This window comes from Accipiter gentilis, chromosome 1 (assembly GCF_929443795.1).
Source record: "Accipiter gentilis chromosome 1, bAccGen1.1, whole genome shotgun sequence".
In the NCBI taxonomy this organism is placed as follows: Eukaryota; Metazoa; Chordata; class Aves; order Accipitriformes; family Accipitridae; genus Astur; species Astur gentilis.
Window position 1 is genome coordinate 53235957 of NC_064880.1, and position 27740 is coordinate 53263696.

General features: G+C 38.1%; 2 protein-coding genes across 6 annotated transcripts in view; one reads left to right on the forward strand and one right to left on the reverse strand.

Moving 5' to 3' along the window:
* The window catches only part of RIF1 (replication timing regulatory factor 1), a 37815-nt gene extending 26389 nt beyond the window's left edge, over window positions 1-11426 (forward strand). For 3 of the 5 annotated variants that reach the window (XM_049816443.1, XM_049816704.1, XM_049816799.1), the window contains 11 exons: window positions 44-187; window positions 932-1074; window positions 2085-2174; window positions 2256-2310; window positions 3623-6400; window positions 6927-7067; window positions 7335-7412; window positions 7505-7620; window positions 7982-8135; window positions 8393-8501; window positions 9461-11426. In XM_049816443.1, coding sequence (XP_049672400.1) covers window positions 44-187; window positions 932-1074; window positions 2085-2174; window positions 2256-2310; window positions 3623-6400; window positions 6927-7067; window positions 7335-7412; window positions 7505-7620; window positions 7982-8135; window positions 8393-8501; window positions 9461-9681 — 4029 coding nt within the window. In that variant the 3' untranslated portion in view covers window positions 9682-11426. The remainder of the gene's footprint in view (window positions 1-43; window positions 188-931; window positions 1075-2084; window positions 2175-2255; window positions 2311-3622; window positions 6401-6926; window positions 7068-7334; window positions 7413-7504; window positions 7621-7981; window positions 8136-8392; window positions 8502-9460) is intronic. The other 2 variants (XM_049816536.1, XM_049816625.1) reach the window with 2 other exon arrangements.
* A 552-nt stretch (window positions 11427-11978) lies between these two features.
* NEB (nebulin) overlaps window positions 11979-27740 on the reverse strand; it is a 128930-nt gene continuing 113168 nt past the window's right edge. Inside the window, exons 141-155 of the mRNA XM_049816933.1 lie at window positions 26826-26918; window positions 25233-25325; window positions 20862-20954; window positions 20156-20248; window positions 19481-19573; window positions 18905-18997; window positions 17862-17954; window positions 17475-17567; window positions 16722-16814; window positions 15522-15629; window positions 15015-15198; window positions 14436-14528; window positions 13366-13515; window positions 13143-13252; window positions 11979-12431 (exon numbers count right to left, since the gene is read on the reverse strand). Of these exons, the coding sequence (XP_049672890.1) occupies window positions 12258-12431; window positions 13143-13252; window positions 13366-13515; window positions 14436-14528; window positions 15015-15198; window positions 15522-15629; window positions 16722-16814; window positions 17475-17567; window positions 17862-17954; window positions 18905-18997; window positions 19481-19573; window positions 20156-20248; window positions 20862-20954; window positions 25233-25325; window positions 26826-26918 (1656 nt within the window). The 3' untranslated portion in view covers window positions 11979-12257. The remainder of the gene's footprint in view (window positions 12432-13142; window positions 13253-13365; window positions 13516-14435; window positions 14529-15014; window positions 15199-15521; window positions 15630-16721; window positions 16815-17474; window positions 17568-17861; window positions 17955-18904; window positions 18998-19480; window positions 19574-20155; window positions 20249-20861; window positions 20955-25232; window positions 25326-26825; window positions 26919-27740) is intronic.

Here is a 27740-nt window from a genome sequence, read left to right on the forward strand (position 1 = left end):
AGTTTCTTCATACAATGCATTCAGTGTATTTTTATTTGCATAGATGGAAAATTCGCAGCTGGATGCAAAGATAAGTGGAATGGAAGTAAAGTTGGGTCAGAAACGAGACTCTATATTGGTACAGACGAGTGAACTAAAAAATGAAGTAAAAGACCAATCCAGTAAGGTGCAAGTAACACCTGCAAAGGTAAGGTGTTTCCAGATAGGTGTGATGGAATCAAATCCGTTAATATTTTGCAGCAGAATGTCTGGTACAGGCTGCAAGTTCTTGATAAAAATTAATAAAATGTTGTGATGCTGAAGTGTTTTTCTTTCAAACTTAGGCTGTATAACACACTTTAATTAAATTTTCCTGTTAAATTTCCCTGCTAAGTTTACAGGTGGCTGAGTTTTAAGGAGGGATCATGGAGGTCTGCTTATGGATGGGAGGAGTGGCAATCAGGTACAAAATGCACACCTCAGTCTGGTTGCAGGTTGGGACAGATTCAGGTGTTGAGGTGGATCTTGGTTTTGGGAGACCTGTGCTGCCTGCTCCAGTCTGTCACTTGCACTAGGGAGAGAAGGGTGTTGTATTAAGGAATCGCTGATTTAGTAAACGGCAGTAAATGGTAACCCCTCATGAGTTTTGAGGCACTTTCACCTGTTACAGCTTTTGAACTTCAGGACACCGAAGGAAGTGCAGAAGCTCACTTCAGGGCACGGAGGAGGGGTTGCAGACTCTTTCCTAGGTGGTAGTGTTGGGGGAAAAAAAATCACTCGAAGAAAATCGGCACCTACTGTGAGGGACTTGTGCCAATTAATATCCTGAAAGAACTGCAGTTATTTGAGAACTGTTTCATTTAGGATGGCTGTACCTGAAAACTATGAAAACATTTTCAATTCCTCTATTTGTTTTCTAATCCAGGTGGGGGTTTTTGTGTTCTTTCTGTAGTTGAAACTAGAATTTTCATCTTCAAAGACTAGAAATGAGGTACTTCTGGAAGAGGAGAAATCTGTTGATTTCGTGTTTATTCCTCCAGAAACAAAAGCAAGAATATTGACAGAACATCAAAAAGAAGTGCTTAGGTCAAAGAGGTCTGTAACTTACTCTGTTTTAAACTTAATGTGAAATGTCGTTACATCGAAGTTATGTCAAATTGACGTAACTTCAGTTCTTGTATCTTGAGACTACTGGAGCTAATCAAGTCTTACTCTTCCATACAACTTACAAGGTTTAAAGCTAACAAAGTTCCTTGCTTTACTGTTTAAAGCAACCAAATTATTCTCTGATCTGCATTTCCTATTTTGATTAAATATACTCTGTTATCTGTTTGGAGTTTGGTAATTTGGAGTTTACATTTTTACTTCATGACTCTCACTTGCAATGTGAAATGGAAGATGTTATTTTCCTTCAATCATTGACATGAAAGGGGTTTTTTACCTGACCTGAAGGAAAGACTTCTAAATTTGAAGAGAAGTCTTATGTCAGTAGCATATCAGAAATTAGGGTATTGCCAAGACTCATCTTAATTGCAAGGGAATCTTTAGAATTATCCTCTTCAATGTGAGAAAATAATACTAGAGTATTTTCTGTACTCAGACAGCAAAAACATAGTGCTGAATTTGTGTACAATGGCACTTGACAGGAGCTCGCATGTGGTGATGAATTCTTTGCAGGGTGGGATCGCAATCACAGCTTTTTTCCCCCCAAAAGCATGTTTGAAATAAAAAAAGATTTAATGCAACTGAAAATAGTGGTCTTGAAATAGGAGATAAATCATGATCTGCATCCCCTTTGCAGTTTGCTGTGCCAACTGGAGTCTGAGGTTGTAGCAGCCAGTTGCAATTTTGTGTCTTTTCTGCCCAGAACAGGGAGTGGAGCGTATGGTCACACACTCTCCTGATAGGCCATATACGCTGCCCTGCTTTTTGTGCAGCAGTCCCCAAGTGGATGCGTGTTGCAGTTCGAGTATTCTTGAGGGTTTGGAAGTTCAGTCCGTGTCATAACAGTATATGCTGTCCTGTGATGAATGCATTGCACTACCCCATCCTTTTATTTTTCTAAAAAAAAAGGGTCTGACTTACCATTTCTGGTTTTGTTTCAGAGTTGATATTCCTGCTATGTACAACAATTTGGACACCTCACAAGACACTACCTTATTTTCTCAGTATACTCAAAGCCAGGAAGATCCTTTGTAAGTAAAGGTGGCCCGTATATACATCAAAGGTGTCCTCCTTTTCTGCAACACTTCTAATTTAAGTAACTTCTATTTTAGGGAAAAATCATCTTTAATAGAAAATGCAAAAGAAGATACTAAAACCAAGCCTCAGGTAATTTCTCATTGTCTAATGGTAATGACAATATCAGAAGTATAACCATACCAGTGATGTTTTCTTCCTGTTAGTAGCTCTGGTAATTAATGGCAAAACTCTTAGATTACTGGCTATGATATGGTTTTAAGACTGATTTGGAAACTCTTCAAGCATAAAAATGTACCCCCAGGTGTATTGGCTCACAGGACTAATTCCCTTTCTCTCTGTTGATTAACCTGTAAGACTCTTAAGAATATCTTTGTTTTCTTGGGCTTCCTCTTATTTTTTCCACATCTGAATAATACTGACGCAGGCTCCATGACTACAGAATACGCCGATAGCGTTTGTGGTTTGTATTTCATTCTCATTGCCAGATTTGAATCCAATACCGTTGCAGTGTTCTTTGTGCTGTGTTCTGCTTTATGTAATTTACACTAGAAAGGGCCAATCATGAAGCATTTTGACTTAATTTCAAAATGGGAGGATTTATATAATCAGTTTTAGTGTGGATGTATTTAAGTTTTGTTAGCCAGCTACAGGTATTATAGGGACTTACGGACCTGTCGTGTGTATGTGCTACCGCTGACTATTTTATTGGGGTAAAAATACCCAAAAGCTGTAGCACAGGCTTACTGTGACTTGCTGTGGTGCTGTTGTTTTAAGAATTGTTTAATTGCCTAGCTTCATGTTAGCAATTGTAACACTGTTGACTTCTCTTCCATAACACTCTTTTTCCCTAGCAGATGCATTTGGTATGCATCATGATTTTCTGGAACTATTTTCACTTTTAAAAGTCTTAAAAGTTGATTTCTGTATTATATTACTCTAGTGGACCATGATTTAAACAGCTTAGCTGTGTTTCCACATTCTGAACTGCTTTTGGATGAAGCTGTAAGGGCTTGAGGTGGATTAAATAATAGATTTTGGAAGGAAAAAAAAAAGTTGTAAATCCTCGGCATAGATCTGTTCCCCTTTGGAGAGGAGTTGGTTAAACAGCTAGCTTGATTAACTGTAGTGCCAAACAGACGGTAGGTAAAATACAGCAGATCTTTCATAAAAACTTATAGGAGTAGGTTTGTTAGTATCTCTGGCGAAACTTAAATAAAATGTTTTTGCAGTTCTCTGTGGTTTGAAATTAAAGGGCTTTAAAAAAAAAATAAAAATCTTTGTCTTTTATAACTACCATAGGATAGTTAATAAAATAACTTGAAGGAAGGGTGGTTTGAAAAACCTTGTGGATATGTTGTTTTCTATTCCAGCAGAGCTGGTTTTTTTAATACCATATTCATAGCAAAACTACAATACTTTGCTGTTCATATTTTTGGGACAGGAAGAAAATGCAGAGAGTCAAGGATGCACCAACAAATTGGATGAAATCTCAGACGACTGCAGATCAGAAAATCCTCTTCAGAATGCTGCCTGTGAAGAAGTGTCATGTCTTCCTCACATAGAGGAGAGCTCAACTTTAAACAATGAGGGAGAGTCAAGAAGGGATAGAGCTGAAATGATTCTGGAGGAGCCGTCAGTCAGAGAGGGATTAGAAAAAAATACAGTGGAAACAGCTTCAAAGGAGCCCTTAGGAGGGAACAAAAACACTTCAAATGTCAGCAACAGTTCAACTTCAAGTGACGTAATTTCTGGAACACCACAGCCTGCAAGCCGACGGCAGTCTTTTATTACTTTGGAGAAATTTGGTAGTTCAGAGAACAGACCCTTTAGCCTTTCAGCATTAAACAGTTTATCAGAGATGTCCGGAAGTGCTTCCGTGGCAGGTAAACAGAAAAATACAAATGTATGCAAGACTAGTGCTAAACCAGAAAAATCTGGAGAAGACGACAAAAAGCCTTCAAAATCTGAGTCTGAACAAATATTTACTGCAATACGAAGGCTAACTCGCAGGCAGAGTAAAATGGAGCACCAAGGATATAAGCAGTCCAAGTTGCTCATTAGGTCAGAACAAGAGAAAAGCGCACGAGAGTCTTTTGCTTCCAGCAGTATGGAAAATAGTCCTGAACTGTCTGCTTCAGTGGAAGACACAGAGTTTGTTCTCCTTGCACAGTCCCAAGCTCTCCATTCTGCAGATTTAGAAATTAAAAAAGCTGAAGATACAATAATAGAAATGGAAAGGGTCCAGGCATTAGATACAGATTCTAAAGAAAATACGCCCCCAGAGACAACCGTGTCATCTGACCAGGTAACAGGTGATGAGAGTCAGATTCCACATGTGTCTCCTAATCAGAAAATACTCAGACGTTCTTCAAGACGACGGTCGGAAAGCCTGGAAAATACAGCAGGTAGTCAGGATAGGGAAGATGGCCACCAAAAGAGAGACAGACGTAAAGATGATGAAAAATCTGGGCAAAAGAAGGTGCCACAGGCTAAAGATGATGTATCCCAAACGCAGAAAGCAGCTTCTGGGAAAACTGCAGAAAATACAAATAAAAAAGAAAGCAATCTACCCGAGAGAACTGCTGCAGAGGACTCAAGCTCAAAGGAGTCTCCTGCTTCAGGGGGCCTTGATGAAGAAGTGAACAGAAGTGCTCTGAGGTCAGAAGATAGCTCAAAGACTAACATGGAAGGTCAAGACTGTAGCTCCAGTACAGTAGGTCAGAAGACGATTAAATGCCCACGATACCACACAAGAAGAGCTTCACAAGGATTGCTCTCCAGCATAGAAAATTCAGAGGCTGATGGCTCTGAGACCAAGGAAGAAAGCACAAGGAAGAAAAGATCTGCCAAAGTGAAAAATAAAAGTGATTCTCTTGAAGGTAAACTGAAAGATGGACAGCCAGGAAGCCATATCCATGAGGTGTCTTCCCAAGGAAATGAAACTAAGAATCTGTTGGAAACAAATCAAGGTGAACTGAGCCATGAAGCCAGCGCAGATGCTGCATTGACATCTGAACCGTCTGACCTGGAAAACCAAGTAATTCCTACAGGTGCTAGCAAAGCTGTGGAATCTGCCAGCTCAAAGAGTTCACCTGATGCACTGGATGCAAATGTGGAACAAAACAAGAGCGATACGTCAATAGAATTATTCACCAATCCATGTGTATCTGACCAAGATTTGAAAGCAGCAGAGGAAAATAAGCAAACAAACACAGAAGACTGTTGTTCAGCTGTTTTGCCTGAATTTGTACCGGGAGCAAATGCTTCAGGTGGTGATCTTTCCTCTTCGCAAATACCCGAGTGTCAGCACAAAAGAAGCAAAAGGCTGAAAAGACTAAGGAGCTGTCGTTGTTGTAAAAAGTCAAAGCGGCAAGTAATGTCAATCACTGATTCAAAAAATGAGACCACTCTTAAATTGAATGAGCCCCAAACCACCCCAGTTCAAATCTCTGTAAATACATCAGAGATGTCTGGTAATTCAAATTTTGACGAGAGTTTGTCCATGGCACCTTGTGCAATGAGCACTCCTTTGCATCCTCCTAAGGAACCCAGTGCATTTAACTTGGAAAGAGGGAGAACATCTGAAGATGACCTGCAAGGAAATAGTGGTGTACTGGTGGAGGATCTAGAGAATCCAGAGTGTAAAGCAGGTGAAGTTACTGAGTCCAGAGTGGACATTAAAGAACCTGCTGATCAGAGTGACCGACCTGAACAGTGTCAGTCTGCCTGTGTTTCAGATGAGCCTGGTGACAGCTGTCTGGCTGCAGGGAGTCAAAGGGAAGAACCAGCAGCTACAGAAAAGGAAGAAATAAGTCAGAAAGGACAGCTGGAGGAGACACCCAAGGCACTGGTTGTTAGCAAACCTGAGGAAAAACAGATGAATGAGCTAGAAGGCAATCAGGATCATAAAGAAGCAGCTGAGAACGCTGTAGGAGAAACTGGCATTATTCAAGATAAAGAGATGGAGGAATTAGTGGAAACTGAAATTACAGTGGCTGAAAATGTGGCCTTAGACAAAGAAGATGCAGTAACAAATAACAGTGTGGATTCACCTCAAAAGCCAGATGATGATGATGATTCTTTAGTGTTAGTTAATGAAAGCCCTAATGGTATGCAGGCACGCTGCATGTGGTCTCCTTCAGCTTCTCCATCCACTAGTATTTTAAAGAGAGGCATAAAAAGAAATCAAGATGATGATTCCCTGTCGCCCGCTAATAAGGTATTGTGATGTGATTAATTATGTGATATGTCGCAATTCATTCAGTTCATAACTGGGATATGCAACAGTGTCTGTAGTGTAATGCGTTCCAAATACATTGAGTTATTGCCTGTATTTTTCATTGTAAATGATCTTATGCTGAAGACTTACAGATTTCTTTTTGGAATGTACAAGCACTGACAGGCTTGCATTACTGGGGCTTGGGGTGGGGAGTTTTATTTTCAAAACGGTCCGCCAAAGTCTAATCTGCTGCCTGGGTTGCAGTGCAGCAGATGTTACTGCAGAAGCACTGTGTACATGGCCAGGGTCTTAGTGCTGGATTCTGAACAGCTTTTTACAAAACGCATTTAACGTTTCCTTTGGCAACAGGGAAGCCATGGTTTCTGTCCTTGGGTGAAACGTGATCTGTGTCATTCAAGAACTTTAATGACTTCATTTCAAACTGAGTTATTTTGTCTCTTCAGACTTACCACAGAGTGTGGTGGTTTCAGTTCACACTATAAAAACTACTTCTCTCTAAAAACAGATTCGTCGAGTCTCTTTTGCGAATCCAATTTATCAAGAAGGACTGGCAGATGACATAGATAGGAGAAGTCCTGTCATTAGATCCCATTCGTCTTCACCATCGTCCCGAAATCTCAAAATTTTGTCTAGTATTCAGGCTAAGGTAAATTCTGTTATGTACGTTCTGTGTGTCATAAGTACTCGCGTTTCTCATTTCTCATAGGTAACATTGCTTTTAGTGTATGTTCATAGACAAACAATTGTAAGAGCAGGGAATCAGTAAGTGTACGAAATAATTGTAACTGGTTTAGGTTTAGCCTGACTCATTCTGCTACTCTCTGAAGACAAATGCGCTCTGAGATCTAGGTATCTTATGATTAACTGAATTCCTACGATCCTGAGAGATATTTTTTCCTCTTTTTCTATCCAGCATATTACCACTCCAACCAAAGGATTTCTGTCCCCAGGATCTCGTAACCCTAAATTTAAGAGCTCAAAGAAGTGCTTAGTAAGAAGTGCTTTGGTTCATGTATCTCTTCTATTTTTTCCTGTATTCAGTTGTGTGATAGTTAATTTAACAATTTTTCTGTATTATTCGAGATCACGGAAATGGCTAAGGAATCGCTGCCTTGCCCTACAGAATGCATGTATCCTGCCTTAGTTGGGTGCAAAGCACCGGTTGATGTAATTTTACCTCAGATTACATCAAACATATGGTAAGTGGATTGTTGCTTTTGAAGACGACGTTTTACTAGAAACTGAATTCTTACTGAACCTACAAAACCAAATTTTCTAATGCAACATGTGATGACTTAGAGACGTCTTTTCTAGTCTACTCAGCTCCTTTTCCTTCTGCTCATATTACTTACGGGAGGGCTTTAGAATGCCATTCCCTGATGGATAAACTGCAAAAAGGTGTGCTTCTGCAGATAGAATGTCATTTGCATTTTGTTTTTTCTTTCACTTATGTGTATGTGAATCAGCATTCATGTAAGATTTCTTTCTGGTCCACTGTGCTGGGCAGAAAGGACATGAATTCTAGCACAATAAACTATTTTTCTTTCTCCCCTGCTGCAGCGCCAGAGGCTTGGGGCAGCTCATTCGAGCAAAGAACATTAAGACAGTGGGTGATCTGAGTATCCTGACAGCATCAGAAATCAAAACTCTTCCCATCCGCTCCCCAAAAGTTTCCAATGTTAGAAAAGTTCTTAAAGGATATCATGAGCAACAGGTAAAGCTTAATTTTAGTACCCAAAAAGCCAGTCTTAGCCTACTGAAGTGCTAACATCCATCATGAGGAATAATGTTTCCCCCTGTTAGAAATCAAAGTAACATGGGAATTCAAGGTACAGATGACTTGGTTACAATATTATTAATGGGAATAATGATCGATTTATTACAAGGTTAAAACATGTCCCACCATGTAATCTACCCCTCCACCCCACTCTCTGAAAATGCATCTCTTGTTCTCTCCTAAAAAATCTGCAGGTAAAATCTCGAGGTTTTGAGGAAATAGCAGTGCTTGAAGATGCAGAAAAGCCTGTAAATAATGTAGAGGATAAATCTCTTCCTGTAGATGAAGAAAAACTTGCAACAGGTACCTATTGCCTGCTTTTTGCTTGTGATCTGGATGATTCTGCTGTTTGGCTGCTTTCGTTTTCTCCTAATGGGAATGCTTGATCTTTTTTTTTGGGGGGGGGGGGGGGGGGGGAGGTTCTGAGAAAGAGTGTGTTAATAGCCAATATTAGCACATTAGATGGGTGTTGGAGTTAGCCACTTCATGAAGCCCCGTAGCAATGGCTTTTTAAAACGTCTTACATATTCTGAGGTAAAGAGGCTGCTTTTCCCTAAACAGGCTTGCGTAAGTATGTGAAGAACAAGTTAGGCAGGGCTTTTGGTACTTAATTTTCTGAATCTCAACGGGGTATGTCGCCTGAGCTGCTTAATACTGTAGTAACTGCTGTGGTTCTGGGCACTCAGAAACAAGCAAGATGAAGCGGAGATAGTTAGGTGGTGCCTCATCCGGAGAGGGGTGGGACAGGAGGGGGGTGATTCCCTGGATACCCATTTTGGATTTGGGTGCCTAGATTTTTATTTGAGTTCTCCTGGGCATTTGGGGAGTTTGGCCTGATAGCTCAGACAGAGGAATCCATATTTGTTCTTCCTACAAGATACTTGAAGCATTTGGTTAACTGGAGAACAAAAAACTCAGGAGTAACTTCTCCTCAGCTGTCCAGTTTAAAAGTTGGACTTTGGGATAACATGTCTTGAAGAACACTGGCAGTATCTGAATGGGATCAAATACTTTCATTTCTGTCCTTAGTTTTATTGTAGAATTGTGATCAAATATAATGAAAGTCACCATAAAGAAGGGTAGCATGGAGTGCTGAGGGCTGCCTTTGTCAGAAGCTCTCATACTATGTGGAAGAAATACTTTGTAGACTGCTTGAATATGTTATTTTGTACAAAAGCTGTACCATTCTGCTGCAGCATAACTCTGCTTAGATTTAAATCCAAACGCACAGACTGCACTGCCCTACTTTCCTTCCTTTTCAGATTTGATTGAACCCATTGTTGTGAATACAAATGACCAGCCCACAGCAGATCTTCTGAGCCAGATTGATGCACTTGCTGCTCAGCTGACCTCCGAAGATCTCCACAGCTATTCAGGGAGCCAACTTTTTGAGATGCAAGAAAAACTGGTTGGCATGACAAACTGTATCATGAAGAACCTGCAGTCCCGCTGGAAATCCCCACCCCATGAAAGTTCCGATTAAGTTGTTTATCGTTTCTAAGTAAGGAGGATTTTGTTACAAAAATTTTCCCAAAAACCTGCTTTTCTTGCTGGTGAATTATTCCTTAAAGTGTGCATCTTGTACTATAGAAGATTTTTTTTTTAACACCTATATGAGCAAAAGGTATTGTGGGTTTTTTTTTTCTCTCCGGGTTTTTTTGTCAGTGTTGTTCTAATTTGTGGGATTGTTTATTCCCTATTAGAGGGATTGTTTATTCCCTATTAGAGGTATTTGTATTGGATTGCTATGCATATTTCTTTCACCACCTGAAAGAAAACTTGATGAAGTTGTGCAATAGCAAAGACTGTGAAACCAAACCAACAGAGTACTTAAATTATTTTTTCAAATCTGAAGTGTTCTTACTGCTGCAAACTCTTACTATTTGGTAAGAGATAGATCTCGCAGCTCTGCTCATCTGCTGCCTGTTTGTTTCCTTTTAAGTTGCTGAAACTCTGACAGGCAGTGGCTCTATTTTCAGCACCATTTTATATTGAGATAAGCTGTGCTTACTTCCTTATGGCAGCAACAGTCCAGGAACCTGGTATTTAACAACTGGATGACATCTATTTTTGCATGTATTTTTGTAAGAATCGCACCAAGAAGCTGATAATGAAACGTACCCTTACAGGTAAAAGACTTTGCAAAACTTCTCAGGCTTTTTCCCATGTTCTTTGCTTGCAGTAGTTCTCCTTCTGTGGAGAAGACTTTTTCCTTGGGGAAATGAATGGATTTGATAAGAGCTCATTGTATATTATGTACAGACTTATCATGGCAAATGTTGGTTAGTAATTTATGATCTTGAGTTTTAATTGCATGGAATGCACTGCTGCTTCTCAGAGACCTTCAGAGAGAGTTCTTGGGTTTTACTCTGGAAATCTGATCTGTATATATTGTACTGTAGCTATCAAAATGGACATTTATTGAAAGGAGTTGCTGCAGGTGGTTTTAGAACTTAAAACATGGGCAAATAAAACAGCAAACAGTTCCCAAACTTGTTAGTGTTGTGGTTTTGGGTTGAGTTGTTTTTCCCCTTCGGATCTGCTTAGCCTTCCCTCAGCATTGCTTTGGATTCATGAGGTTAGAAGGCACCTTGGACAGTCATTGCTGCTGCCTTAAGGTAGGAGCAGGTCCTCAAGGACATGGTAGTATCTTGTCAGCAGGACTCTAGATACTCTTTGCCCTGTTCCTGCATCTCATGAAGCAAATGAACAGGACAAAGAGGTGTCTTGGAGCTATAATGTGAACAGTGCCAGTGAAGAGTTGGCTGTAGGTTTTCTGGTTTTCTTGAAAATGTTATTTTGATTCCAAATCTGCCTCTTTAGGTTTGTTTTGTATCCAGTGACCTGTACAGATAAGGATGTTCCTAATGCATCTCAAAAGGGTGCTAATGTCTTTTAACTAATGCCCTTCAGTGATGGCAATTCTGAATCCCGCTTTGAGGAAGGATGGTTTCCTTTCAAGCTGGTGGTGTACGCAATGATGTGCTGTGATTCCCCGTGAACAAAGGTTCTCAGAGTCAATGTTGCAACTCTACTGTTAACTTGTTCTTAACCTTTAGTCTATCATCTTGGACAGTGATTTCTTACTACTTCTGATCGTGGAGACTGGCTGGTACCAGATGCTTCAGCAGATGAGGCAGGTAACCGCTGTTCAGGTATGACACAGTTTGTCCAGTTCTTCACAGCCCCTCCAAGTTTGACTTCTGTTGTGGCTGTTGCATCCCCCATCACCTTCTGGGTTCTTTCCCTTTCTCAATACAGTTTTCTGAACAAAGCCAGTTTGTTGTGAGATTGATTCCTGCTCTTCAGCATGAGTGAATACATCAAACATACTGCAGAAACATTAGCTTTATTTAGTCACTAATTTACAAGTAATAACAGCTTTTGACCCCAGAACAGTTGCATGGAAAACACATGCATAACAGCTCAGCAAGCAGAAGGAGAGGCTTTTGGTTTTGGGTTGGTTGGTTTGTTAACCCCCGGTGGCTAGACATTGATTTGAGATACTAAGCTTAAATGTTGCTTATATGGAAAAGTAGTGAATACATTCAAACAGTTTAGAATAGACCATAAAAATACTCTCTTTATGGGAGAATGAATAAAGTAATACTTGGGAGTCATAGTCTTAAGTACATGTATAGATGACAATTTCAGAGATGCTGAACTGGATTGCAGTTGTAGCATAGCTAAAAATTGTGATGGTATGTGATGTTGAAATGTTTGAAAGTCCAGGCAATGTTTAAAGTTTTGGGGGGGAGGTTTTGACACTGGAAGAAATACAGTTTTCATGAGCAATGCCTAGTAGTGTGTTTACAGGTAATTCTCAAAAACATTTTTCAAGGATGTTTCAAGACTGTTTTGCTCTGCAGTTACCTTGTTTTTTCCTGGTTTGGTTTTTTTTTTTTTCCCACATCATGGTGCATAAGGCACTATCAACATGGAAGACAGTAAGGCACTTTGGAAAAAGTGTTACAAACCCTTTTCTAAGGCTTACATTTTAAGAAGTGCCGGCATGTCTGTGCCATGCAGATAACACTTTATGGAAAGACGTGCTTTGGTTTAGACAGCTTCTACGTAGTTGGCTGGCAGCATGCCCGTCTTGCCGGTTCTCTGGACAGTCCCATACATCCAGCCTTCATCAATTGCTTGTACGTTTACAATTGTGTCACCATCTTTGAAGGAAACCTCATCAGCATCAGCTGCCATATAGTCATACATGGCCCGGTAGGTCTTCTGTTGGTTTTAAGAAAGGGGGGGGGGTGCAAAAAATGAGACACGCATTTATATACCCCTGCTGTCAGCACTGACAGCCCTAGCTGTTGGCAAGAATCAAAATCTAAGAGCAGGCTAAGGGCAAGTTAGGTTTTGACTCATTTCAGTATGCTGAAAGTATGACTGATGGCTGTGCCTGGCTGGTTTTTCAATCTTGTTTCAGATCACAAAATGTTCCTTCTCAATAACTAAGTACCTTAGTTACCTAGAGTACCACAGTACCTTAGGTTAGAGCCTGTGTGTTTTAGTGACACTGAAGCTGAACAAAATGTTTTCAGAGTGTATTTGAGCAATATCGGCTCCAGGTGGTTCCAGCCATAACTTTAAGGTGTTGCCTCCCAGCAGACCTGGTGGGGAGGTGATGCTATATCCATTGTCATATATCTGCTCTAAGACTCAATCTCAGGAGTAGGAGGAAGTGTTAATGTAAAGTTTTCAAGAACAGGTGAGGGTCTATCCTACTTCAGTGAATCCGTTACTCCTTCACCTGGTTTTGTACCAAGCTTCAGCCCAGTGGGTTCTCAGTCCTGGATTAACATCATCTGCATGATGGAGCATGCACCACCAGCTACTGGAGACCTCCAGGGCTGTGCACCGTTGGTAGGTACTCAGATTTAACTCCTGCCGCAAGCGTGGGATTGTGTGTCAATATAACCAATCAATGCTACTTACACCAGCAGTAGAGGGGTGAGAAGGAACCGATGATACTGTTGTTTGCTGGGTGGCAACTGATGAGGACCGTTGCTGTGGTAACTCTACGGTTTTAGCATGTTTGTAGCCTGCTACAAAAGGAAAATACAGTGTGTGTTGTTTATTGTAGAACTGCCTTGCCTGATGGCCTGGAACCATTTGCCCTCATATACGTGAATAAATGGCATGTTTGTTCTCCTCGTACCTGTTGTAGTCGTGGCAAAGAAGCCCCCGTTGCTGTAGTAGGACAAATGTTGATCGGCGCCGTCTGAGGGTTCAGATTTTTCATCGCCACCACTCAGGCTCAAGGCACTGGCAGAGCGGGAGTGCTCCCGGCTGCGGCGCTGGGCTTGGACTGCAAGGAGAAGGCAGTGGGAACCGATTCATGGCTTTGTTTTGTACAGAGAAACACACATAAAAATACACGTGTGTACACACACATACACACATATATGTGTGCGTGTGTGCATACATATTCTGTAAAAATAACCAAAGCACTCTACCCTTATTACCATACCCATAGAAGTGGTTGTAGTGAGTAGAAAACCAACCAAGTCCCATGCATGCTAAGCAGAATTGCTTACTGTGTTTTACAGTTTATGGCAAAAAGTGAATTAATCACAGTCCATTTTTATGGTTACTCAATGGTATTTGCCAGTGCTTTTAAAAAATATTTGAAGTTCTACTCAAAAAGGCACAGTTACTATGTCCCTGTTACCTTTAATATTCAGTGGTTTTTTTTTTCTTTTTCCAACCTTCTTCCCTTTTAGTGCTAGCTACTTTCAAAAGTTTCATTCAGGATACATCTCAAACAATTAGCAGGAAAGGAGTTTAAAAAAAAAAAGTAACTGAGAAGCAATATTTTTAGTTATTTATAGAAAGGAAGCACATGTTACAAGTAAGCAACTGGATCATGCTATCTTTGGATCATATAAACAACGCTCTTCATGCCTGAATTAGATCACTTTATAGTGAATTCACAACGTATTTTTTTGAGAAATAGATGTATTAAACATCTAGCTACATTTATATATGCTGCTGAAGAAGAGCTATAGACAACTTCTCCTCTAGTTACCATTAATTCTTACAAGAACTGTAACTGTTGAAATCTCAGCTCCATTTAACAAGGTGTGAAGTCCGCATGTAAGTCTGCACTTGCGTTCTTGCATAGGTAGAGCGCTGTGTGTTAGTATCCCCAAGCTACCAGTTTTAATGATTGCGCGTGCACAAGTATAAAACCTATTTTGCACAAACAGTACAGCCTATGGAACAAACCAGAGATCATATGTAAGCTTCTGGACTGAATATTGTCTTCTGCTGGGTCGTAGTCAAAGACTGACCCAGGATTAGTGCGCCACACACGAAGACCTGTAAGAGAAATAGCATTTTCTGAGGAGAAGCTGTAGCTCAAGCAGCTTTTTAGAGAGCTTGAGCAGCACATGTCTGTCCTGAATCAGAGTAAAAGTATATCAGAAAAGGGAAAGCATTATTTCATAAATCTGTGTTTCTCAAATCTATAGCACAGATTAGGCTTTTTTTTTTTATTTATTTAATCTACGTCAGGTAAACCAAAATATTTCTCCACTATGCATGGAGAAGTTAAAAATGTAAGAAAGAAATGTAAGTCTAGGGTTAGATTATAAAGTTGGGCAGAATGGGACAGGCAGACCACAGGTGATTTACAGCTGCTATAAGAGAATATTTTCAAAACAGACTTTGATAAAAACATCATCTCTAAGTTATAACAAATTTGAATTGATATGGCTGAGCTTAAATAAAACAACTCAGCAAGGTCAGCTTGTGTTTTGTATAAAAGTAGTACTTGGGTGATTATAAAACCTAGGTTCTGCTTACCTGTGAGATTCTCTTGATCCTGGTCCACGCGCTTTCGCTCCATTTCTACTACTCGCCTTTGAATGCCCCTATAGCTAATGTCACTGAAGTCCTGCGTGTTCTTTTTCACACGTTCTGTAATGGGGTCAGTAACTACAGGTGTGAAACTACCTTTGCTTTTCTCAAAATCTTCATGGTATTTCACCTGCAATTTAAAATGAAATGTCTGTTCTCTGTAGCTTTGATGAATAATTTTTATTCCTGCTTACCTCGGGTGAGTTTCTGGTAGAGAGGTGCACTGCTGTTCTGAACTTTTACTTTCTCCAATCCAAGGAACAATGAGAGAGCCTAATCCCAAACATGCCTTTCCTGCAGTCACTCTTGCCTTCAGTATTTAAGAATTAGGGTAACCAAACTTAGTATATATACATTGTCCTTGAGCTGCCAACCCCAAATTGTCTCAGGAACAAGGTTATTTTTTATTTAAATCACTTGCCAATTTAATAATATATCTATAAATGCTCTTACTGTAGAGATATGTTTCTGGGTCTCTCGTACACGCCGCATTTCAGGTGTATCCAACACATACGCAGCTTTGCCTTGTACTTGTTTTCGGAAACTATCTGAATAAAGAACCTGCCAGATGAGAGAAAGGAAGTGAGCACAGGGCACAAAACTACTTCTGCATCATGAGGAATGAGCTGTAGTGAAGCAGCCTGGCAAAGAAGGAAAAAAAAAAAAAAAAAAAAGGCAGCAGGAGCTGTGGTAGTGAATAACATTAGAATGCAAAGCAAATTCTTTTTCATAATTATGAGACATGGACAGCTCTGGACTTCATCCCAAACATTCCTTTTATTAACTAAAAGATGCTTACCTTTTTTAACCTACCTACAGGTAGAGGTAATGCAGTAATAATGTTCTAGGTACTATTTTCATATATTTGACATGCACCTCACTGACTTTAGTGAAGTTATCCATGTGAAACAGACAACATAATTAGACCTGTATTTATCATTGAAATACTACAATTTTTGCTGGGCTTGTAGTTTTGTTTTTGAGTGATAACAGTTGCATCATGCTTCTGTAAACATTTGCAGAGACTGTTCAACATTCAAAGTCAGGTTGGACAGGGCTCTGAGCTACTTGATCTAGTTGAAGATGTCCCTGCCCATGGGAGGTTGGACTAGATGACCTTTAAAGGTTCCTTCCAACCCAAACTATTTATATACATAACCGATCACAGATTCGTAGAGTATTTACAAGATGGGGTATGTCAGGATTTACCTCTGGAGTAACAGGTTAGCAAAGAAGGGCCTAAAGAAGGCTATTTCCAGGTTTATCATATTTTTATATAGAATGTCAGAAATCTAACAAAATATACTGTTGCTGAAGAATGATAATTTTGTCTGTCATACAGTATAAGACCAGTAAAAACAGAAGATATTGGCATGAGACGTGAATGCAACAAATGTTACTTGAAATTCAACTGGTATTTAAAAAAAACCACAACCCAAACTAAAGCACTTAATCACACAGAAAGAAATAATCGCAACAGAAAGTAAAAAGTAAGTTATTAAAGGATGTTATTTTAGTATGGTTACTTCATACTTCCAAACTAGCTAGCTAGGTAGTTATGTTAACACCTGCACTGTTAATTTGAGTAAGGATTTCAGGGATTGAAATGTTACTTTTTAATATATTTTCATTTATTGGCTGAATAGAACATACCGAGCTGATGTTTTCTTGATTGCGTTTAGCTCTCTCCATCTCTGGAGTCATCGGTGTTGGAGTTCCTTTTGCCATATGTTCCTTGTACAAAACCTACAGTGTACAAAAAGGTGTCCACAAGTCAGACTGGAATAATTAACAGCTCGTTCTGTAAATGGTGTTATTTTTAAGCATACTCATCACTGCAGGGGTAGAAAAGATCTTGGGAAATAAAGCATCTAAGAAGTTATTTGCTAGAGCAAAAGGTAAAAATCAAACTGAAAAATAGGCAAAAATAAGGAAAACTGAGAAAAATATGGTTAAATTAGAAGTGGAGTTTTTGTTCAGAATGGTTATTTTTAATATAAGGTGGTTGTCTGTCATCTTTCAGTACCGAGCTAATGTGCTCTTGATTGCGTTTGACTCTCTCCATCTCTGGAGTGACCGGTGTAGGCGTTGCCTTCCCTAAGCCTTCTTTGTATATAACCTACAGATCACAAAGTAACTCAGTCACAAATGTATGAATTCAAAACTGTAATGTTATGGGGTTTAGAGTAAACACCATCCATTATGAAAGAAAAAAAAAGGTCAGAGGAAAAATAGTATTAAAAAGTTAATTGACAAAAAAAAAATAATCTTTTAAGTACTATAAGTTCAAGATGACTTTCTAAGTTTGAGGCGAAAAAAATTAGAGGGTTAAATAAAACCAAGCAGACTCAAGTTATTAAAAAAAACAACCGGTCTATCATCCCCTTTACTTCTTCCAGACAATACCGAGCTAATGTGTTCTTGATTGCGTTTGACTCTCTCCATCTCTGGAGTGACCGGTGTAGGCGTTGCCTTCCCTAAGCCTTCTTTGTATATAACCTACAGATCACAAAGTAACTCAGAGTCACAAATGTATGAATTCAAAACTGTAATGTTATGGGGTTTAGAGTAAACACCATCCATTATGAAAGAAAAAAAAAGGTCAGAGGAAAAATAGTATTAAAAAGTTAATTGACAAAAAAAAAAATCTTTTAAGTACTGTAAGTTTGAGATGACTTTCTAAGTTTGAGGGGAAAAAAAAATTAGAGGGTTAAATAAAACCAAGCAGACTCAAGTTATTTAAAAAAAAAAAAAAAGTGCTCTATCATCCCCTTTACTTCTTCCAGACAATACCGAGCTAATATGTTCTTGATTGCGTTTGACTCTCTCCATCTCTGGAGTGATAGGTGTGGGGGTTGCTCGCCCCAAGTTTTCTTTGTACAACACCTGTGGGATACAGAAGATGTATCCGGTATCTTAAAACACCCCAAAATCAAACAGCTTTGAACACAAATCATTACTTTGTTATCAAATTTCAAAAAAAAGTCACAACTGATTATTATATGCAGCACTGCACAAAAGCCAAACATCTAGTGCTGTAAGGAAGGGTAAGAAAAATAAACTGTAGAAGAAAAGCTTGTTATTTTTCTGGTTAACAAAGAAGGGCTCTATCCAGCTACAACTATGATGATGGCTCCATAGGCTGGGGCAAGCTGCCCATGGCCCTAGAAAACTATTTAAGAAATGGTATCTGCTGTTTTATCTGTATTTGAAGCAATTTGTGACCTTTTGGGGAGGGAGGAGGGAGTTCTGTTGCCACACTGACATTAGGCAGCCAAATAAAGAAGGGTGTTGAGGACGGGTGTCTGGTATCACCACAGCATTACACGTACACATCTCCCCAGTCCATCAGGCCACCTAAAAGCTATCGCTGATATACCACCCAGAACAGGAACAGTCCTTCCTTCTGTGTTACTCTGTTTAAAGCATCCTAAGTCGCCTGTCACAGCAATACAGGTCAGACGGGGGGGGGGATTGTTCGGGGTGGGGTGGTTGGGTTTCTTGTTTGGTTTTTGCTAAAGCCAAATATCCCTGAAAAGCCAATGAAAGCTTAAACACTAAGCATAGAGAGACACACCTGAGTATCTCCACCAAAGGATGCTAAGCTCTTAATATTGTCTGGATAGAGCCCACAGGTACACAAACTGAGTTGTAGAAAAGGCCTACATTTCTGGATCAGACTGCTAACACTAAAGTAATTTTATTTTAGAAGAGGATTAATTTGCAGAAACATACCTATTTTTTATATTAAAATCAACTTTCAGTACGTAGTTAGAATGTTACTTTATTAAGATATAAGCGAAAAGGAAAAAAGAAATATATCTATTTTAAGGTACCGAGCTAATGATTTCTTGATTGCGTTTGACTCTCTCCATCTCTGGAGTGATTGGTGTTGGGGTCACTTTCCCCACATTTTCTTTGTACAAAACCTACAGGATACAAGGGAGTATCCAAACATCATTAAAAAGGCACCACCAACAAAAAGAAACAAAACCCAACCCCAAACCAACACAAAATATAGCTTTTGAATCATTACACTTAGAAAGGGTTAGATTTGGGGCACAATGCTGTTCCCAAAAGAAGCAATGGGAGCTTTGCCATTACTCGACAAGGATGCAGAAATAGTCCCTGTATGGAATCAACTCTGCATGAAAGCACACTTGTAGTAAGAAAGGGTTAAAAAAAGTTGCAGAGAAACAATATCCATCTAAAATAGATCAAACCTAGTTCTAGCAGGTTCATACAGTGTTAAATAGAAGATCTACGATTTGTTTGTAAGCACAGAAGGTAGGCAGTTTATGCTATATGGCAGATTCATTTTATGAAGTTAGAAAGCACAGATTACTAAACCGCTACAGTTATGTTAAACACTTCATTCAGATCTTTAGGAACTGGTTTCCTGTTAAAAATACCGAGCTAATGATTTCTTGATTGCGTTTGACTCTCTCCATCTCAGGAGTGACAGGTGTTGGGGTTGCTTTCCCTATGTTTTCTTTATACAACACCTATGAGACATAAGAAAGGAGCCAAAGAAAGCAACAATAAATAAAAAGCTAGCCATAAACAAACTTAAAGCCTAAGCCATTGTTTTCTTGTATTTATTTTCTCAGGGCCTAGATATTTATATTTTTAAAGAAGGTACTTAGCAATATTTTACTAGAGAAGTAGGGTTGACATACTGGCTTTTTAGCTACAGGATCACTCATAACAAATAGTGTAAGTACTACATAAATGAAACCACAAAAATAACTATATTGAGGGGCTGAGGATGTTATGAATTTGTAAATTATCATCTTTTTTCTTAAAAAAAAGAACATCAGCATTGCAGAAAAAATGGGTTTGTTAAATGTTTTTATGATTAGAATAGGGCATTAAAATCACTCTTAAAAAACAGTAAAAACTGCAAGAAGTTAAAGTCACTGCTGTAAACCACAGTAAGACATGAGTAAGAAGTAATCACTTCTGTAAGCTGCTTTAGAATCAGGGTTGGCATTATTTTGGAACAAGTGTTACAACATCCATTATTAACACTGTTAAAATGTTCTTTTAAATAGCATTAAAGGGAACTTTTTTTCTTAGCAAAGTACCGAGCTACAGATTTCTTGATTGCGTTTGACCCTCTCCATCTCTGGAGTGATAGGGGTGGGGGTTCCAGTCCCCACGCTTTCTTTGTACAACACCTGTGTAGTAACAAGAAGCATCCAAAAACATAATCACAACTCAATAATAATTACATCCAACATGAAGTCAAATATTTGAGTCTGCTGGAGCTCAGCCTGCTCTAATGTACCCTAAAAGCTACTCCTGGAAGCAACGAAGACTGGATCGCACCCGTCAGGGTCTGAAGGCAAAGAGGTCTATGGTTTTATCTTAGCAGGTGTGACAAATCCAACACAGAAGCCTCTTAGGTCAAATATATTTTCATGGTGGAGAGCTTTTAGACTATCACTGAAGCGTGCTAGAAAGTCAGACCCTCCCTCTTCTATGATAAGAGCATTAAAACAGGAAACAGACAGGATTTTTTTTTAAAAAAAAACCCCACATATAAAAGAAAAAGGAAGTTGGAACAGGGAGCAAAATGGTTAAAAATATTTAGGATCATGTAAATAATTACATATACGAAGAAGTGTTAGGTCAGTAATATTGGAAAATATAACGCAGTGAAGAAGAAAGGATGGTTTTGTAAGTTGATTAACATGGACGTAAGGAGTGGAATTGTCCAATTTTAATATAGGTTAAAAAGGTCTGTTTAAGTGGAGTTAAAGGGAATACTTCTTTTCCTCCACAAAATACCGAGCTAATGTGTTCTTGATTGCGTTTGACTCTCTCAACCTCAGGAGTGACAGGTATTGGGGTTCCTGTCCCCAGATCCTCTTTGTACAACACCTGTAGGGTAACATGGCTATATTAAAAAAAGTAAAAAGGAAGAAGCAAACAACAGTAACCCACACAGCTTGCTGAGAAAACAGACTGAATGTTTTCCAAGGTTGCTCTGAGCCAAAGCTTGGAATAAAAGAGAAAAATTAAAATGCACCTCAAAACTATACAGCTAAATGCTAATACTCTGCAATGCCTTTTGGCAGAAAGCTAGAATACCTTCCCTATTTCCTTCTCAGGAGCTATATAGACAAACTGTCTGTGCAACAATAGACCATTAAAGACTTCCTAAAGGCAGAAAGTATCAAATACAACACTAAAGGAACACAGAAATCAACTCTTTCATTTACCCATTCCATAAACATCACAGCAGGTTACACTAGCATGTATTAGAGCACTGTTATACTGAGGACATTTTCACAGATTTGTATCACGTGCTGAATAGTTTAGTTCTTGTTTATAAAGTAAGTAAAATCAGGAAAAAAACCCCACCCCACAAAACAAAACTAAGGATTGTTGTGACTAAGAAAAGGAAAACAGGTTGTTTAAGGGGGGGGGGGGGGGGGGGGAAGATAATCAAACTCAAAAGAAAGGTGGAACTAAAAGTTATTAAGATGATGTAATAAAAAAGAGCAACAAGAATGATGTAAGTAACAATTAGAAAGAAGAAAAAAAATCTCAAAGGGACCAGGATATTATTTTTTGTGTAAGTTGATTACAAGGGAGCAAGATTTTTTTTGTTGTTGTTGTTAAAAGTTTTTAAAAATAGATTAAAAGGTAATTTTCTGCTTTTCAAATTAAAAAATACCGAGCTAAAGTTTTCTTGATTGCGTTTAACTCTTTCAATCTCAGGAGTGACAGGTGTTGGGGTTCCTGTCCCCAGATCCTCTTTGTACAACACCTGTGGGGTAACATGGCTATATTAAAAAAAGAAAAAAGAACAAGCAAACAACAATAACACGCAGCTTGCTGAGAGAACACGCAGAACATGAAAGATGTTTTTCTGAGATGCCCTGAATAAACATAGGGACTAAAAAAAATCCATAAAAATAAAAAAAACTAATTTAAAACTCTGATGATAGAGTTAAACACTAATACACTGGTATGACTTCTACCAGACTGCTAGAATACCTTCCCGACTTGCTTAAGAGCTTCTCAAGGTGGGCATTTAAAACTGGCGAGTATTTAGAAGATTAAAGTCTTATATCAATTATAATGAAGTATATTATTGTCTTTTCACCAACAGTGAGGTCAATTTTTCCTGACTGTACTTGAGTCCTTAGAGGACCAGGTCCTAATGTGCCTTCCTAAACGTTTTTCTGTATACACACCCCTCAATGAAGGGTCATCCATTCCCCCGAGTGAAACACTACTTACTGCCCACAGTTCATCATCAAAGAATCTAGCTTGCAACAATTCTGTTTCATTTACGCATTCCATAAACTTCACTGCAGGTTACACTGGCACGTATCACAGCACTGTTATACTGAGATCTTTTCCACAGATTCGTATCAGGCAATAAATAGTTTAGTTTTTATATGTGGTAAAACCAGGAGAAAAAACCAACAACCAAGGATTGAAGTGATTAACAAAAGGAAAAGCAGGAATTAAAGACAAAAAAAATATGTTCAGAGTCAAAAGAAAGATGGAAACACGGCATCTAAAAGTTATCATTAGTAAGATGATCTAATCAAAACTAAGTAAGTAACAATTAAGGAGGAAAAATGTCAAAACATGGGGAACGGGATATTCTTCTGTGTGTAAACTGATTACAGGGAAATAGAAGAGTATTTTTGGGGGTGTTAAAATTATTTTAAAATAGGTTAAAAGGGAAATTGCTGCTTTTCAAATTAAGAAAAATACCAAGCTAAAGTTTTCTTGATTGCGTTTGACTCTTTCAATCTCAGGAGTGACAGGTGTTGGGGTTCCTGTCCCCAGATCCTCTTTGTATAACACCTATATGGTAACATGGGAGTTTAAAAAAAGTTAAGAACAAACAAAAAATACTGCATTTGGTGGAGGTAACACGTATAATTTTTGTGCCCACTAAATATACTTGAATGCAGGAAAAATTAGGAAATAGAAAACAGTTAACAATTGTGATAAATTCAAAGGACATCTGACAGCTAGAAATAACTGCATCCTAATTCTTAGATATGCTTCAACAGAATGATAAGGCGTTAGAGGAATGGAATTATGCAAACAAAAAAAGCCAGTGTTTTTTAAAAATGCAAAATACCTTAAGTTTCACAAAAAACGCTTTAAAAATTAAAGGACATGAAGCATCAAGTATTATGATTATTTAAAAAGTCTATTAAAAATAAGTACATAAAATATAAATAACAATGACTATAAAATTTAATAGCAGAAAGGGGCTGTTTCTATGTTTATAAGTTAATTAGAGAGAGTAGAAAATTTACAGGTGTTATGTAGTTATAGGGAACTTTTTTCTTAAATGACAAAAAAATACCGAGCTAAAGTTTTCTTGATTGCGTTTGACCCTCTCCATCTCAGGAGTTACAGGTACTGGGGTTCCAATCCCCAGCCCCTCTTTGTACAACACCTGTGTGGCAACAGGGAAGTATTTAAAAAAAAAAAAAAAAAAAGGAAAAAAAAGAAAAAAAAGGAAAGAGGACAGGGAGGAGAGAGAGAGAAGACAAGTAATTTAATATAGCAAAACTTCAAAGTATGAAAAATAGAGTTTTGTCAGCCTTGTTGAAAGGCTAGCAAAAAAAAAGTCAAAGTAATCCACTAGTATTACTCTGAGGTTTGTTGTCATCCCACCTGGGTGCACACAGATAATGCCAGCAAGAACTGCAGGAGTGTTCTGTGCAAAGCATAGCTTGAGCCAAGCTACCTGAAAACTCTTTTGCAAAGGAGTTTCCTTACTGAAACAAAATATCTTGCATGAGCAGCTTTGCCTCCGAGATTTCTAAACAGGGTCACCAGCATAAATGACATTACCTCAGAGACAATTAAATGTAGCAAAATGTTTAACAACAGTGGCTTCTCTGAACTGTCCTATTAATCTCAAGTCAGGACTGAATTTTATATCTGTCATGTCTGAATTGGGTCAGAGTGAGTTAAAATTGGTTGTTAGCTGCTCTAATTAAAACAGAAATATAGAACAAAATTATGACATAATGGTCATTTGACTGGAACATGTTAGGAGTAGAAACAATCTGGATAGAAATTCATTACTACAGTAATTTTTTCCTTATATATGCAATTTTCATTACTTTTTCATATTGCAGTGATATGGGGATACCACCCAGGTTTTCTTACAAAGACCTGTAGAATATAAGAAAGCACCCAACACAGCAAAAACAGGAAAAGAGACAGTACACGCTAGTTGCATTAGATTGCTTTGCTTCAGGAATTGTTAAGAGTTCATTTTTCATTTGCAGTGCAACCAGTGTGGTGAGTCTGAAGACTGTGAGGATTGACTTGGTTATTGAGGAGGAGGGTGACATCACTCAGACTACTACTATTTCATTGGGAAGAAAAATAAGGTACTGCTTAACTACTTTAAGTGAGTGAGGTTAAAATCTCACAGCTGGAACAATTTCATGACACTTACATTACATTGAGTGAAAAATTAAAATATAAAGATACTGACAGGGTTTTAGTGATTTGATTAAGAAAGGGTTGTTCAAAGTTCAACAAAGAATTGAAAGAAAAATTTAGTGTGGAGAAGTTAAAGGGATTTGATTTGCATTTGAAATGGTAGGTTTTGTTTTATTTAGCAATACCGAGCTAATGTTCTCTTGATTACGTTTCACTCTCTCCATCTCTGGAGTAACCGGTGTTGGGATGCCAGTCCCTAAGCCCTCTTTGTATAACACCTGTGAGGTACAAGAAAGTTTCCACAAAAAAAACCACTCAACACAGGCAACCACTCAAAAAAAACCACTCAACACAGAATTAATTTCACACTTGTTCTAGAGGCAAATATTAAGGAAGAGGCTGATGGTTGATTATTTTGTAAATATATGACTACAGATACTAGAAGATAAAGCGTTAAGATAAAACAAACATGGAGAGGAACACCATGTTAATTTCACAGTTTACTTCTAGTTTTGGTTCTTAAAAGAAATGCATGTAAAGTTGTAAATCACCAAAAAAAGTTAAAGCACCAAGAGGTGAAATATAAATGAGTTAAAAATACTGCCAGGGAAAAGACAGGAGCAGGGTGACATTCTAAACCACTGAAGAAAAAGAGATTATATGTTAGGATGTTATGCAAAAATGAGTTGTTATAATTTTTATATTTATTTTTTTAAATACCGAGCTAATGTGTTCTTGATTGCGTTTGACTCTCTCTATTTCTGGAGTGACAGGTGTTGGGATACCTGTCCCTAGGTCCTCTTTGTACAATACCTGCAGAACACAAGCACCCAGCAAGGTGAGAAGATCATATTCCTTCCACAACAACTACAGAACATTTGGATAGATAATTTACCTGGTTTATAAGTAAATATAATCTGGGATTATATATAAATATGTGCACAGTTTATTTTACTCAGTGTGCGTCTTTAAAAGTACAGTCACCAGCTCAGCAAAGTACTTATAATGTCTACGTTGAGGTGCTTGAACACACCGAAGTCAATGGAATACTTCATTATAGTAGGACACAAGTTTAAATATTCTGCTGACCTGGCATGAAAGGTAGGTATGTTTTGGTTTTCATCTTACTTTAGGAAACACATTAGGCAGTCAACTTTTCAGGCAGTCAACATTTCTGGGGGTTTTTTTGGTTTGGTTTTGTTTTTTTTTTTGTTATGGTGTTAAGAAACAGCTGAACCTTTTATAGACATGTTTAATACAGAAATACTTAGCTGTGGGCTCTATTTCATTTTGATCTCTGTGACTATTTGTTTGGAACACCACTATTTTACTTTGGTTTAGGTCTCTAGTAAGAAAAACAATTGAGTTTTAGCTCTCATATTATTAGGTTTAACTTAACCTGTAATAGTTTGATCTAAAAAAAAAATATGCATTTTTCATGAAAGGAGTTGCATAGGAGATGCCTGGGTTGGTTTAAGACCTAACCGTGCAGAAATACATTACAAATGCATTCATGGTTCTTTTTGCTACTAGTAAAATACTTGAAACAAACCAAGCTAACAAAAAAAAAAATAAAAAAATTCACTGCTTCATGTCATTGAAACAATGAAAAAATCTCCAAAATAAAGCAATCACAGCAAGAGAAAACAAATTATGTAAAAGGTTAGAAAAAAAGAAAAAAATAATTTGGAAAGAAACAACTCAATTGTGCAAAAGTGAGCTGTAAAACAGACTAGTATCATAAACAGCTCGAAAGGGAAACAGTACTTCTAAAATCAGGATAGAAAATTCTAAGATACTCATTATGTGGGTGTCACTGCTCCTCAGCATTGTATAGCAAACATCTGAGGTATCAATAATCACAAGACCACATCCTGCCTCAATTCTGTATGCAGAGATTAAAGTAAAGCAGCAGTGGCTCAAAATCAGGAGAGCTTGTTGTTATTAAAACCTACGCTTAGCTAGACATAGGAAGAGCCCAGTACCTGGTTTTGTGACTACAAAAAAGGCTCCAATTATTTTTTTCCACAAAGTTCTATCTAGCTGATCCATTTTTTTCAGACTAATTGTAAGGCATCATCCAGGTATTTTTGGTTTCTAGTTCTGTGTTTAGAAAGGGTCACAGAGGTAATACAGGGATGTGGCTGATTGTAATGATTACTGCAAAATTCAGATATTTAAACTTCCTGCTGCTGAATATAAGGATTTAAGAGATCTTTTCTCTTTTCAACAAAAATACCCACAAACACTACCAAATGTCGGAGCTTGAGCTCTGCATGAGTATACAGGTAAATACAAAGTATTGGCCATTACCGAACTGATGTGCTTCTGGGTCTCCTTGACACGCTTCACTTCTGGAAGATCAGGAATTGGAGTTCCTTTTCCAATACTCTCCTTGTACTTAATCTACAAAGGCACAGACATTAGAAAAAAAGTAAAAGGATTTACATTAAAGCACAGCTGACACATGTATGTGTGACAAGTTACATGAATAAAGAAATGTAAGTCCTTTACACTTTACAAACTCATTCAAATTTCAGGTATTAAGTGTATTCCGATAGAAGGAAACAATCAAGGAACTTCCTATTAAATTCATCTACTAGATAACTCTGCCACACTTCTACAAAGCACTTTAACAGTAACTTGGCTTAGGATAAAAAAAGCAGAGTCTTGTTTGAGCCAGAATTTTTCAGCTGAAGCTTAAAGTTTGGGTATCTAACTTCTCCCAGGAGATTAATTTCAGCAAGAACAAACCCCCTGATTTGTAACAACTGAACCATTTCAAGGGTTAAATACCTTTGAACTTGATACCATTTGGTCTTTCTACCAATGAAAGAATAATTTTGGATTTGTAAAAATCTATGATATTCAACAAAGGTGTGAGTCATCCTACAAAATTTTAACAATTACAGTCCTATTTGCATTTCTACTTTAGCGTAACAAGAAAAAAAAAGCATTTTACAAGAACATATTTAATATACTATGCATAAAACAAATGGCTGAAGTGTTAGTAACTTTTATACTAAAATGATGTCAGCATTCAAAAAAAGCATGAAAAAAATTACAAATTCCAAAAGAAAATAATACATACAATTATTCCAATTTTAGTGTGTTACAATTTTTTATATAAAAGTTTTACGAGACATACTTTAGTACGGCTTTGCTCTGGCATCCTCACAGACACCCAGGGCATTTCAATCGGTGGCACAGGGGCCGGCCGTGTACCCC